Source organism: Balaenoptera ricei, chromosome 19 (assembly GCF_028023285.1).
Source record: "Balaenoptera ricei isolate mBalRic1 chromosome 19, mBalRic1.hap2, whole genome shotgun sequence".
NCBI classification, from domain to species: Eukaryota; Metazoa; Chordata; class Mammalia; order Artiodactyla; family Balaenopteridae; genus Balaenoptera; species Balaenoptera ricei.
Genome location: NC_082657.1, coordinates 56812268 through 56827171, shown reverse-complemented (window position 1 = coordinate 56827171; position 14904 = coordinate 56812268). Strand labels below are relative to the sequence as shown.

The window sequence follows — 14904 nt, the reverse complement described above, 5'->3', positions numbered from 1 at the left end:
CGAGATCTTACCAAGCCTGGGTGATAGAGCCACATCTGTGAGTCACTCTGACCATTTCACTTGCCTCGGGATCTCTGTGTGGATCCCCACTACCCTGTGCCTTAAAAGGAAGACTGACACCACCCACCCGGTCAGCAAGTGACTCTGAGTTACCTCAGTTCATCTGTTCTGTTCCCCAGCCTCTATTTAAAATAGTCTTCTTAAAGGAGAAGAAGCCAACAAGACACTATGGTAAAACTGAAGGGAAATGTGGGCCCTACAGAGGTTACCATGCGTGGAAACCATTTTGCTCTGAGGGCGTTTAGCAATCTGGGAAAAATGCAACCTTTCTCTTAATGGCTTTGAGGGGATGAAGAAGATAGAAATCTAAATCCCAGGCCCACAGACAGCGTGGCTTCTGGCAGGAAAGCCTCGCCGAAGTTCTAACCATCAGGATGAAGGCCAACCAGAATTAGAAGCCAGATTTAAATCTCCTTGCTTATCTAGGAAATCTCAAAATTCGAATTCGATTTACAGTAATTACAAATTAGTAGTGTTTTCAGGCAACTGGCAGAAAAAAACACAAAACTTATATGGAAGAAAGTACGTTTATCTAAGTTTTAGATTCTAACATTCTAAGATTTTAAAACATCACGTTATCCCTACAAATAATTTTTAATAAAACAATCTTTGGCACTCAGTCAAAGATACTGAGGTATGCAAAGAAACCAGACTCTATTAAGAAGAACCAGCAGAAGCAGACAATAGGGAGTAGTCTTGCAAAGATTCCAAATTTCAAATATTAGAGTAATCAGAAAGACGATAAAACAACAATGCTCACTATGTTTTAAAAAAGACAAATGTGAAGGTAACTCTAGAAGAAGGGACAAGAGAAGTGACATAGTAGATCTGAAAAAAACTTAAGAGAATTTCTAGGGAAAAAAAGATAAAAACAGATTAAATAAAAAATTCAATGGATGGATTTAATGGCAGATTCATCACAGTTAAAGAGAGAATTCATTAAGTGCAAGATAAATCAAAAGAAATCACAGAGAAGGCAACATGGAGAAGCAAAAAGATGAAAAAGAAAACAAGAAGAAGGTAGAAGGCAGGGGCTGGAGTAGAAAGTTCTAGCCATGTTTGATCTGACTTCCAAAAGCAGAGAGACAGAGTAGAAGGAGCAAGGATGACGTATGAAGACATAACAAACAAGAAGTTTCCAGATTTGATGAAAGGCCAAGCTACAGAGTCAAGATGCCCAACAGTCTCCAAATATGGTAAAATTTCAAATAAAATGTTGCCTAAGCACACTACAGTGAAATGGCAGAAAAACCAAGACAAAAAGAAAATCTTAAATACAACCCAGAGAAAAGGCAGAGCTTTAGATCTGACAACTGACTTAACAACAAGGAATGACAGAAGTCAGTGGAAAAACACCTTCAATAATAGATGCCAACCTAAAATTCTATACCAAGCAAAAATATCCATTAAGGATGAAGGCAAAATAATGACATCTTTAGACAAACAAATCTAAGAGTTTGCTACCACTAGACCCACATTAAAGGAAATTCAAAAGAATGAACTTCAGAGAGAAGGAAAATGATCCTGGACGGAAAGTTTGAGGAGTAAGAGGGAAAAACAAAGAAAGTGGTAAATATGTGGATAAATCTAAATGAACACTATCTACAGATACGTGTATAAAACAGATAAACATATACATGTAAATATTTACTTATAAATAACCATGTGTTTTAATACTGTAAGACTATGGAATGTGAAAAATAAGAGTATAAATGTCCTATTTACACTACTAGACTTTGTTAACTTAACAGTACAGGCTGTGGATTCAAAAGTGACCTTCAGGGGACTTCCCTGGTGGCGCAGTGGTTAAGACTCCGCGCTCCCAATGCAGGGGGCCTGGGTTCGATCCCTGGTCAGAGAACTAGATCCCACATGTATGCCAAAACTAAGGAGCTGGCGAGCCGCAACCAAGGAGCCTGTGAGCAGCAACCAAGAAACCTACCTGCCACAACTAAGACCCAGTGCAACCAAATAAATAAATAAATAAATATTAAAAAACAAAACAAAACAAACATAAAGTGACCTTCAAAGGAATATAGACATAGAATATAACTTCTAACCTGGTAGAGAGGGAAAAAACTGAATGACAAAAAAGTCAATCAAGTTTTTGAAAAAAGGCAAGAAAAGAAGAAACACAGAACAAGCTGGACAAATAGGAACTACTCAATCATTTCACGACTTCAATGAATACAACTGGGCACAATTCCTCTCCTCATTGTTTCAAGTTTCTGAAACAACAACCTCTCTAGGAAATCTGAAAAATCAGTGATATAGGAACCTTTGTGGTAGGTGTGCATGTGTGAAAATTATGCACATGTATACACATTATGGGAGGACAACATAAGGAAGCTAATTTTAAGAAGGAACAGAGAAATCAGACCCACATCCTGTTGCCTACACCACTCCATCCAGCTGATTATCATTGACAAAAACTTCAATAATTGTGGAACTTACGATTCCATTTCTATTCCATAGCTTTAGGCATATCTAAAATATGGTACGGTGTGGCATAGCTTAAAAATTTAAGGTAATGTTTGTGGGCAAGCAGAGACTATAAAAGAAGAACTGCTAACAATAATTAGAATGAAGTGAAATGGCACTTGCAGGACGAAGCCAACAAGGCAGATCCAAGGTGAAGAGAAAGGCAGCAAGGACAGCCTTCCCCATCACCTCCTGGAGAGAAAGCTTTGAATAACGTTCCAAACGTGTAAACGTCAACTAAAACATACTTCCTGTCATAAAACAACTTTAAGCCAGAACTAATTTAAGCAGTATTTTCTCAAGTTTCATATGAAATGCCTGCTTTTATGTGACACTCTTATTTTGAATATAGTTACATGTTGCGATTCTACACTGCACAACTTTCCAAGATGGGGGGCTATCACGGCTCAAAGAAGTCCTGCATCTCAGGTGTGATCATCCAGCTAACGGGTGGTAAGAGTCACTGAGTTTTGCTCTTCTAGCAGTTAAGTCATCCAATAAAATGCTCCTCAAGTGACGTCTTAAAAAGAGCCACGTATTTCAGATTTGGGAACGGTAAGGACTGACAGAAGACACTCCTCTTACCGTAGCCCTGGAAGCTAGAGCCACCCTGAAAATGTCACCACAGAGGGATAATAAAATTATTTCTTTAAAAGGTTTTGAGTCATTCTGCACAACTCTGAAATGACATTACTTGATCCTGTGTTCAGGTAAGCTTGATGACAGCACGGTACCTGCTGAGAGGATTCCATGGTTGATTCTCGGCATGCTTAAAGGGGCCAGTTCAATCCACAGCTGCCGATTAGGGTCATACAGGGGGCACATACATCGCATCGCTGCTGTTGGCTTCCGTGAACTAAGGAGATAGATAACTGATTAGTAGTTAATATGTTTTATGTACTTCTGCTTGTAATAACTATGACTAGTTTTACTACTCTAAAGAATGTTTCAAACATTTTAAAAAATCTATTGCTGTTAGGCTTTAGATACTGAAAAGTGTTATAAATTTCTGTTTACGCGGAAATCTCTCTTCCCTTACAGCACCCGTCAAACCGCTCACAGCCACGCTTACACTCTTTCCTCTCCGCCAACGGTCACGATGCACTCCGAGTAGCCCCGGGGCTTGAAGCTGGCGAGCATGGCCTCCCCTTGCTGCGGCTGGCTGAGAGGGATGTTGCTGCACTCTTTGACGATCTCTCGGACTAAGGGCTCGTTCAGCATCTGCTCCCGTAAATAGCTCGAGTCCAACCCTGAAACCCACAGCGCTGACATGACATCCTTCATGTGGACCTGGAGGGCGGAAAGCACGGGGAGGAAAAATGGAGAATACGTTGTACATTTAGAATATACGTTTTCCCACTCCTGGAAGACTAAAATTATTGACAGTCAGATTATCAGCAGGCAAGTGGTAAGGGTAAGTACTGCTTGAATGTGCTTATGGCCCCTTTCCTTTCTACTTCCCTTGGCCTTAATAAAAGTTTAACTTAAAAAAAACCATCACTTCAGATTTATATTTGATGTATCACTGCGAAGTTTTAAGCAGCTTTCTTGAATGCCCTACAGGGTTCCCACAGCAACAGGAAAACTTAGAGAAGAACCCTGCTATGATTTGCCTTATTTCACATACTTGGATGTGCTGTGAGTCACATCACATTTATAGAAACATTATATACAGGAATAGCTTGATACAATATGGTCAACTAGATAATGAACATGTATCAACATTAACATTACAAGAAAAATCTGAAAAAGCCAAATTTCAACAAAAAAAAAATCCTGAGTACTATATAATCATTTCTTCAGTAATTACTGTTAAAAATTATCTAACATGTATAATGTGAATGATATACTTTTTTAAAAAAAAATTCATGCATTTTACTTATTTATTTTCCTTATTTATTTATTTATTTATTTATTTTTTGCCTGCGTCGGGTCTTATTTGCGGCACATGGGATCTTTGTTGAGGCATGAGGGATCTTTTTGTTACGGTGCGCGGTCTGCTAGGGTTTCTCTCTAGTTGCGGCATGTGGGCTTCTCTCCAGTTGTGGCGTGAGGGTTTTCTCTCTGTAGTTTGTGGCACGCGGGCTCTCTCATGGAGGCACGCGAGCTCAGTAGTTGTGGTGCGCGGGCTTAGTTGCCCCGCGGCACGTGGGATCTTAGTTCCCCGACCAGGGATCAAACCCGCGTCCCCTGCACTGGAAGGCGGATTCTTTACCACTGGACCACCGGGGAAGTCCCTGAATGATACACTTTTCATGCTCAGTCATCAGATTTGAACCAACTGACTACAGCACTCTACGTACATAAGGTGACTAGTTTCTCTGGGCTTTGAAATTGTCATTTTAAGGTATACTCTTTTATACCCTGAGTAATAAAAGCCAACAGTCCTTACAGCATCAAGTTCAGATTAACCACAGGACGAGGAACTGCCTCTTGTTTCCCAGCAGCCGTTCCATCTTATATGCCCTCATCACTTTAAGGCAAGAAGAGGGTCAGAGGGGCTTCCCTGGTGGCGCAGTGGTTGAGAATCTGCCTGCCAATGCAGGGGACACAGGTTCGTGCCCTGGTCTGGGAAGATCCCACATGCCGCGGAGCAACTAGGCCCGTGAGCCACAACTACTGAGCCTGCGCGTCTGGAGCCTGTGCTCCGCAACAAGAGAGTCCGCGACAGTGAGAGGCCCGTGCACCGCGATGAAGAGTGGCCCCCGCTCGCCGCAACTAGAGAAAGCCCTTGCACAGAAACGAAGACCCAACACAGCCAAAAATAAATAAATATAATAAATTAATTAATTAATTAAAAAAAAAAAAAAAAAAGAAGAGGGTCAGAGAGAAGATACTTCAGTGGTGGCAGCAAGGTGGAAACTCTTCTATCCCCTTTCCCAATCTACCTCACCAATGGGGAAAACAGAACACTAATTGTACTAAGGAGCTGAAGCTACGAATGTGGTTTCTAAGTGGACACGCTCATGGGCCTGCAGAATTTAAAAATTACAAGATAATCATTAAAATGTAAGTCAAGAGTTACTAAGAACAATTAACAATGCAATTATGCATTCTGAAAGCCACTCTGAAACCTAATATACTTCTTTATTTTGATATAGTAATTGGAGCTAGCCTCTAGTATATAAATATTAGACTTAAAGCCCTGTGATTTAAAGGTTAAAGCTCCCTCCTCCAATGTATTAACAATGTGGATCTCAAGCCTGATATTCTCTAAGACCCTTCCTTCCTAGACTGTCACTCCTAGAACCTTCCTATTTGGAACCTCATTGCCATGAAAGCTCCGGAATGCTCTCCCACTTTCTCCTCCAGTGGTGTCAATCACTCCAGGGAGAGCCCAGTGCCAGAATTCAGCCCTCTGCCAGAATTCCATGTGCCCTTTTCTCACCCCACTTCCTGCATCAGAGTCCCTGTAGAGGTTAGCCCGCCACCGTAGAGGGAAGGATGCTGAAAGCTAGGATGAGGAGTATAGGGTGCACTTCTATACTCTCCAGCTTAGCTTGAAATCCCTTTCCCCTTAGTAACAACATTCAAAGGATATCACGTGACTTGTAAGTATTACTATTTTCATTGCTATATGATGAGTTACATGGACTTTGGTAGACTGGTCTGAACAACAAACTGCTTTAGTGAGTCTATAGGAAGATGTTTTCCAGGTTATGGTTTAGATCACAACCTTGTCAGTTTTTCAAGTTGGAGGAGAAAAATAAAACATCTAGAATTTGGATTAAAAATAAACAAACAAATGGAGAAGTAAGTGAAAAGGCAAAGTCGGAGGAGCACGCTATAAAGTACGGGTACCTTTCTTATTTCTGTATCATGTGCTATCCATCGGATGACTGCTTCAAATACATATCGTTCATTGCCAACGTTTAACTTCTCAAGAGAAATCACTTCTTTAAGCTTTTGAGGACTCAGTTCTAGGAATTCCTCTGTGCTGCTGACATCTCGGAAGTGAGTCTCCAGGTATTCTGTGGACAGGTAATGGACGTGGTGCAGGCAGTAGTGGAGTGCGAAGTCTCGGATTCCGATGCAGTTCTCAGCGGCAATGCAGCCTTCTAAGAACTCACAGCACAGAGTTTTAAGGTCCGTCAGCAGGAGCAGGTCCGCTGCCTGCACAACATCTTGGATGGTATCTTCGTTCAGCCGGATCTGTAAGGATGATCATAGATAGTTTATATTTGAATGTATATATTTAGAACCCAACCACTAATCTATTAGGCAGGACCATATGAAAGCTCCGTTTACAGAGGTCAAGGATGATTGAAAACTGGCAATTTCATATGGTTCAGCTTTGTTTTCAAGAATAGTCGGAGGGCACCAAGGCACCTGCGGACAACATAGGCAGTGCATGGCTGATTAACTTTTCCCAGCTCTTCCCTTCCTTTACCGAGATGAACCACCAATAACCCTGCCAAGGTGAACTGTCCATGGGGCTCACTTCTATACTTAGAGAAAAACCTTAAATGACTGAAATGCTTAGGAAATGGCAAGTTCCGCATTCTATGGTAAACTGAAGGCGATTTCTTTAAATGCTAGCTCCTGAACTAATGAAAATCCTGCCTCCAAATAGATTAAGTTCACTTCTTTGCCAAATGGTACGTGGAAGATACCACACGGCCCCTTGAAGAGAGGGAGAGTCACACTGCCCGAGCGGCCTCGTTCTGAACACCAAACATTGCACTTGGTGCAAAAGATACAATCTGGTTTCAAAGCTACTTTCTGGAATAAATCCCTATGAAGATTTTTTTTTTTAAATCATTGTGAACATTCACTTTCCCTTAATTTTCTTCAGTTTCTTGATTGATGCTTCTTCCTCCACCCACGTCACAGTTATTCTGCGCAACAGTAAGGCAACATCAAGAAACAGGCCCCTAAAATACTGTCACAATCATGAACGGCCCAGACTCTCCGAAAGAATGCGTACTTATCCTCCATTAGGAAGCGTTAAGGAGAGATTTCACAGTGAAGTGCAGCAAGAAACGTTTTACCACAATTTGCACATTCTGTACCACAGATAAATAAGGTTTCAAGTTTCCAATGCAAGCCTGAACATGAATACACTCTTCTAACTTGTTATAACTGCCACTGAACTGATTTTACAAGTTAGATAAGAGTTTGGTCCTAAGCCTGGTTTTGTGATGCTAAGAGCATGGCCAGTATTTTAAGGGCTGTCCCCAAATTGGTTTAAATTCATTTATTTTTAATAATCATACACATAACCTTATTTCCACACACCCACCTCCTAGTGTTTAGAGAAAAGAGAAAGTGATAACATCATGAAATGAAATAAAAAAACTTCAAAAAGGATGACAATCACCGAGTTTGACTCTGGACAGAATGAACATATTTAGAGAAAGTAAGCAGTACACTCAGAATACTTATGTAGGAGACAGAGCCTTTACAAAAGGAAAATTAAAAGAAGAATGAGGAAGAAGGAATAAAGGAGAGAGCAGGACATGAGCCCTCAAAAGGAGTAAAGATAAAATGTAATCACATCTCTTGTGTAATGAGATGTGAGGCACATGAACTTCTTCCTAATTCACACCTAAGATTATCCTTAAGTGTCCTCATGCTATACACTTTAAATCACATAAACAGGGGAGTAGCGGGATGGAGGAGGGCAAAGAAACGGAAAGGACCACTAGCCACTGATCACTTTCTTCCTTGGCTTTCATGAAATCCCCAGAAATATAGATGGGTACGGAGAGTAAAGGGAAATCAGAAAGAAAGAATGCAGGGGAACAGGGATGTTGGTCCTCCTGAGGCAACAGGACGGAGGCATCATGAGTACAATGCAGGTGCCTGTCACTGGTGTGAATCTCTCAAGGGCAGAGCCCCGGAAGAACACCCTTGGGCGCCACGTCCAGCAGAAGACCCAAGTCAAGCACACAGTGACAGAAGATGGCGATGACACTGTTGTCGGTCACAGAGTGGATGAAGGAGACCCTCACCCTGAGCTCGAGGAGCCTCTACTCAGTCCTCCTTCCTCTGTGTCTCATCATACCTGCCCACTGAAGATGTAATCCAGGATCTCTCTCATAACCATTACCGATATCCCTTCAAGTTCAATCTTATAGGTTGATCCATCATCTTTTGGAGGATTATAGTTTAACTTTGTCCTAAGAAAGGGAAAAAAAATGTAAAATTTCTATGAAAGAACAGAAATAGCTAGAAATATTTATGCACTAAATACTCTATAAACTATATGATACGTATCCATATATGAATCACACCTAAAACATTGCGTTTGTTAACTTTAGAGCAACATATTTTTTATGACTTTCAACTACAAAGCATTTGTTCCAGGATTCAGAGTGCTACCTCTTAAAAAAAAACAAACAAAACAGACAACCAAAGCACTAAGGTCCACGTGAGCAAGGATCTCTACTTCACCTTGGGAACCCTAGGCCCTTTAGGTTTATTTTTTCCCTGTATTTAATTATCCAATTTTCAGTAATGTAACAAGGACCCCACAAACCTACCACCCAAAACAAAAGCTAGGACCTTGACGATAACCTGCTTCTAACCAAATGGTCCTCCCCACCAATTCATTCCTCTGCTTCCCCATCTGAAGTAACTATTATCCTAAATCCCACCTATATTCAATTTTCTCTTGCTTTTTTATTTTTGTATCCATGAAATATATATAACCTATAACATATATAGATTTATTGATAATCAATGTATATATATATAATTTTAGGTTGTTAATTTTATAAAAGTGTTTCATGCTGTAATTTTCTGGGGCTTTTTTCATTTAATATTATATTGCTGAGTCATTCATCTTGCTGCATATCACACGCGTTCTTTTGCTCTTTCTGCTGTATAGTATGCCATGTTCCTGTTGATGGGCCCCTGGGCTGGGGCTCCAGGTTTTTGGTATTGTGAACAGTATTGCTATGACTATCCTTGTATATGTCTCCTTTTGCGATACGCAAAAGAATTTCTCTTGGGTGTATCCCTGGGCGTAGAATTAAGCTACATTCTTCTCCAAAGTACGAGCTAATACTCAATTATTCTCCAAAGTAGCTGGAGCAGTTTTTAGCCTCATCTGGTATATGTAAGGGGATGTGTGGACCCACAACGTCTACGACATTTATCTCTGTCCCACCTCCTAATCCTCCAATCCACAATCCAGTGAGCGAAGTATGGTCTCTGATGGTGGTTGTGACCTGCCTTCTCCTCATTACCCAGGTGCTAAACAGCTCTTCATAGGTCTGTGGCCCCCTGTGTTTCCTCTTCTGTGAAACACATGTTCAGTTCAAGTCTCTCTCTTTTTTATTCATTCATTCATTCATTCATTTATTTATGGCTGTGTTAGGTCTTGCTGCACGCAGGCTTTCTCTAGTTGCAGAGAGCAGGGGCTACTCTTCGTTGCAGTGCGCAGGCTTCTCATTGCGGTGGCTTCTCTTGTTGCGGAGCATGGGTTCTAGGTGTGCGGGCTTCAGTAGTTGTGGCACGAGGGCTCAGTAGTTGTGGCTCGCGGGCTCTAGAGCGCAGGCTCAGTAGTTGTGGCGCACAGTCTTAGTAGCTCCGCCACATGTGGGATCTTCCCGGACCAGAGCTCGAACCCATGTCCTCTGCATTGGCAGGCAGATTCTTAACCACTGCGCCACCAGGGAAGTCCCTCAACTCTCATTTTTAATTGAGCTAATCGCCCTCCTCATATTGAGGTGTAGATGTTTTTTATTATCTCCTTGATATCAAACCTTTGGCAGACATGACACTTTTTTTTAAGGTGATGAACAATGTGAAGAATAATTTTGCACAGTCAACACTTTTTGTGTCTTGTTTAAGAACAGGTACTTTCCCCAAGATCTAAAAGATATTCCTAAAAAAAAAAAAAAAAAAAGATATTCCTAATTTAGCAGCGAGGGAAGCTCAGACACAACCTAAGTTGCATTTAAGAACCCCCACCAAGGCTCGGAATTGGTAGGATGAGGAAGCTGTGGAAGGAGGGGTGAAGGATGAGCTAATTACAGAAGAAGAGACTGACAAAGTCTTAGGAAATAGGTGAGTTCCAGATCCTTGCTCCACATAGATACACGACTCCTCTGCCCTGTTTAGTAAGGCTCCCCAGCTCCAGTGGAAGATAAGTGACGTCCTCTGAAGGGTGTGAGATGGAGGGGGCGTCTCTGGACAGGGGGGTAGCAGGCACATCTGAGGGTAGGTGCACTGCACCAAAAACTGAGAGAGTTAAGAGAGTGTTTACATATTGAATGCTGAGATCATCAGTCTTTTTTCTCAGTTTTGCTCCTAAAATTACTGAAAGCCAGACCTACATCCTCCAGGTGAGAACCTGATGACTCTTCTGGAGGATTTGATCAGCTCCAAAGGAAAGATCTAAAGATATGGGCACAGATCTGCCTCAAGAAAATGACCCAGGTGGACCATGCAACAATGAAACCCACTGTCACTAAGCCAACCTAAGGGCTCTGAGCTTCCCACACACTGTGGGGAGCACTTCTGAAACTTCTTCACTTCACACCACACGCAGAAAATGTAATATGACCCTGGGGTGAACAGATGAGGCTGTGTGCGGGGCCAGGGGGACTCAGCCTCCCCAGATGCTGCCCTGCCACTTGGAGGGCTGACACCATCATTATCTTCACACATTATGACATCTTTTTTGGGGGGGGCACATGGGTTAAGAAACTCTGCTTTAGAGCCCCACTCTTAAAACTGAGCAACTCAACAGATGCCTGACAAAGAAGAAAGACAGAAACCAAAACCAGAAGAAAAAAAGTCAACTTGGAGGAAGTACAGATCACGCAAGATGAAAAGTCAAGGAAAAAAGAAAACCTCTCATTAACATTCACAGAGAGAAAAGAGAGGATGTTGTGCTCATGAAACAAGAATAGGATGCTCTAAAAGGGAACATTCAGAGAACAACAACAACAACATTTTAAAGACTACAAAAAAAAAATTTCTTTTAATGTAATGTCAAAATTAAAAGTTGTAGAAGTCGTAGACTGTAGACTTCAAGTCATAGAAGTTGTAGACCTCAAGTCTCCCAAGAAAGCAAAAAAGACGAAGGTAGAAAATAGGAGACACAAGGTAAGAAAACTGGAAGATCAGTCCGGAAGGTTGAACATCTGAAAAACAGGAATGCCCATGCAAAAAAAAAAAAAAAAAGAGAGAGAATATTATCAAGTAAATGCTCATAACAAGGGATAAAAATACGCCTTTCCGAGGCATATCATCATAATGCTTCAGAATACTGGAAACAGAAAAATTCATATAAGCTTCCACAAAGAAAAACAGGTTACACAGAAAGGAATGGGTATCAGAACGGCTTCGTACTTCCAAATGGAACTTTAATAGCAGTGTGGAAATGACTTCAAAATTCTGAAGGAAAATTATTTTCAACCTAGATTTTTATAGCCAGCCAAACTACTCATCAAATATCAGGACAGAACAGACATTTTCAGCTATACAAAGTCTCAAAACAATTGATCTTCCATGCAGCCCTTCTCAGAATGCTGTTGGAAAACTGCCCCAACAAACAAAGAGGAAGATTCTGGACTAAAAAAAGACATGATCCAACACAGAAAAGCAGGGAAAGGAATGGTGAAGAATGACCCTAGGGTAACAGCTCTGTACCAGCAGAAGGAAAGCTGGCTCATTCTGGTACAGCAGGATGCCTTGGCAGGCCTTAGGAGGGCAAAACTGATGGAATATATAACATATGTTTTAGACAACTTTGTTTCCCCCCTATATTCCGTATCTGCTATTCCTACCTCTACAATTTCTATAAAACTAATAATTTTACTCAAAAGGCATTTCTTTTCTGCTTGCTGCACCCTAGGTGTATCTATATGACTGACACTTTTACTAAAAGAGAAGAAAAAAATTTCAGTCAATTCTCAGTCAAGAGAGAAAAATAACGTAAGTAGTAAGAATAACACCTAAATCATTAATATTTGGCTCTGAAATCTATCGCATGCAGACACGTCCTCCAGGAATGTTTCACTCAGGATGTCGTGACTATTGGTGTTTCTTAGTCACCGTGCTGGTTATCAACATACTGCCTCTCAGCTCCAAGTCCACCCTTTTTGCATGCTGTGTGAAAACGGCTCTGAGCCTTTCCAACAGTTGTTCTGCATTAACTGGCACGATGTTAAGCTTCTCAGTGGAGGGTGCTGGAAAGACACTGCAGGAGGAGAGAGTTTTGCTGCCGGGCTCTGCTTCTGCAGCTGGGTAGGCTCCCACAGCGCACAGCTGGCCAGCAGCACCCTGCAGCTTTCCCTGGAACTCCCAGAGGCAGCTTTGCAGTCAACTGTTTCTGGGGAGACACCTCCCTGTGAACAGCTTTCCCAGACACCTTAAAGGACAGATTTCTGGCAGGTTCCAGAGGGCTGATTTCAAGCAAGTTCCACCAGTGTGGCTTCTCTGCCATGAGGTGAGCTGTGGCTGTGTGCCGTCCAACAAAGCCTGGATCTCAGCCCTGGGTACCCCAGCTACTCCTTTAATTTTTAGAGTTTACTTCTTAGTAGCCAATCCCTTATTACTCTAATCTCTTGCTGCAGTTAAAAATTCTTTATATTGAACTGTCCTTGTTCAAATTACTATGTGGTTTCTTTCTCCTGACTAGATACAGAGTCTTGCACCTATTTAAAGGGAGTAGCTCTAAAACGTGTTCAGATAGACGGGCACCACCTAGAATTCAAGTTGTTCACGCAAGAGCTGGCTGCGCCTGCCCATGGGCTGTGGACAGTGCAGGAGGAGGGGGACCAGGCTGACGGGGAAAGGGGTTACAAAGAGACCGTTCAGTGTGCCCCCTTTTTATTTTTCAACTATGCGACTGGATTTGCTTTTTAAAGATGACTATACAGTCATCTCTTGGTATCCTCGAGGGACTGATTCCAGGACCCACACGGATACCAAAGTCTGCAGATGTGCAAGCCCAATAGTCCGCCCCCCGTATCCTCACCCACAGACTCAACCAACCACAGATCGTGTACAGTTGACCCTTGAACAACACGGATTTGAACTGTATGGTTCCACTTATACGTGGATTTTTTTTCCAATTAATCTGTGTATAAATAAACCCGTGCAATATTGAAAAAAAAACGTGCATATGTGGATCTGTGCAGTTCAAACCCATGTTGTTCATGGATCAACTGCACTATCTCATGTTTTCACAATGAAAAATGTTTCCTTTTAAAGAGTATGGTTTTCTTTCAGCAGATGGCAGGATACAGACAATGGCTAAGAGGACAGAAAAAAAGACTCCTTTAAATATGAGCATTGACCATTTCAGATCCATAAAGTCTGACCTTTTTCAAAGCCCATGAAAAATGAATCATTGTACTCTTTTTTTTTTTTTTTAACTTTTATTTATTATTTATTTATTATGTTTATTTTTGGCTGTGTTGGGTCTTCGTTTCTGTGTGAGGGCTTTCTCCAGTTGCGGCGAGTGGGAGCCACTCTTCATCGCGGTGCGCGGGCCTCCCACTATCGCGGCCTCTCCTGTTGCGGAGCACAGGCTCCAGACGCGCAGGCTCAGTAGTTGTGGCTCACGGGCCCAGTTGCTCCGCGGCATGTGGGATCTTCCCAGACCAGGGTTCGAACCCGTGTCCCCTGCATTAGCAGGCAGATTCTCAACCACTGCGCCACCAGGGAAGCCCCATTGTACTCTTGAAGTCTCTAAATATCTGAGGGTTAAATTTTAAAACCTTACTTTGATTACGGTTTAAATTCAGATTCCAAGCTTCCCATCTTTCGGTCCCACTTCTGATCTCTCCCTCATGCCGTCTGCGCATGTCCAATTCCTGCCATCTTCTCAGGAGCTGTTCGAATGCCGGCCTGGCAGTGGCTCCCCTTCACCCGCCCTGCCCCAGGCTCCACCTCCGCCCTCACTGCCCTGCGCGTGAAAAGAATTCCTCATGTTATCAATTTCCCCAGCGCTTGATATTGTGGGATCATCAAGTTCTGTCTTGCATGATGATATTTATGTACAAAGCCCATTTCCTCTCTCCTTTATTAAATCTCAAGTTCCTTGGGGTCAGAGTCCTCTTTATCACTATAACCCTACAACGTAGCCTGTCAGTTTACAAAGAATAGATGTTCAATAATGATTTGTAAAATAAATTTTTGAATTAACAGCAGTCTTTAAATATCTGAAGAGCTGTCACAGGAGATGTTTTTCCTGCAGGATCTCAGGTACAGTGAAGCAGAGCTAGAATCAATACGAGGAAGAACTTCCTAATAGTTTCATCCGTCCAATGTTGAAAGGTCTGAAGCACAGAGCTTCTCAAACTTTCAGAAGGTCCGTGGTGGGAGCTGAGTTTCTGCATTGGTAACACCCTCAGTGACGCAGACCCCTCCAGACCTCTCTGAGCAGCAAGGGGTTAAGTG

At 42.0% G+C, this 14904-nt stretch overlaps 1 protein-coding gene across 7 annotated transcripts in view; it reads right to left on the bottom strand.

Annotated features, from left to right (window-relative positions):
- Positions 1–14904, bottom strand: part of GAN (gigaxonin) — an 80900-nt gene that overhangs the window by 40076 nt on the left and 25920 nt on the right. For all 7 annotated transcript variants that reach the window (XR_009499007.1, XR_009499008.1, XR_009499010.1 and 4 more), the window contains exons 2-5: positions 8549–8663; positions 6343–6693; positions 3614–3831; positions 3276–3397 (exon numbers count right to left, since the gene is read on the bottom strand). Coding sequence is in view for 1 of the 7 variants with exons in the window: in XM_059904472.1 (XP_059760455.1) it covers positions 3276–3397; positions 3614–3831; positions 6343–6693; positions 8549–8663 (806 nt within the window). In the remaining 6 variants the exon portion in view is untranslated. The remainder of the gene's footprint in view (positions 1–3275; positions 3398–3613; positions 3832–6342; positions 6694–8548; positions 8664–14904) is intronic.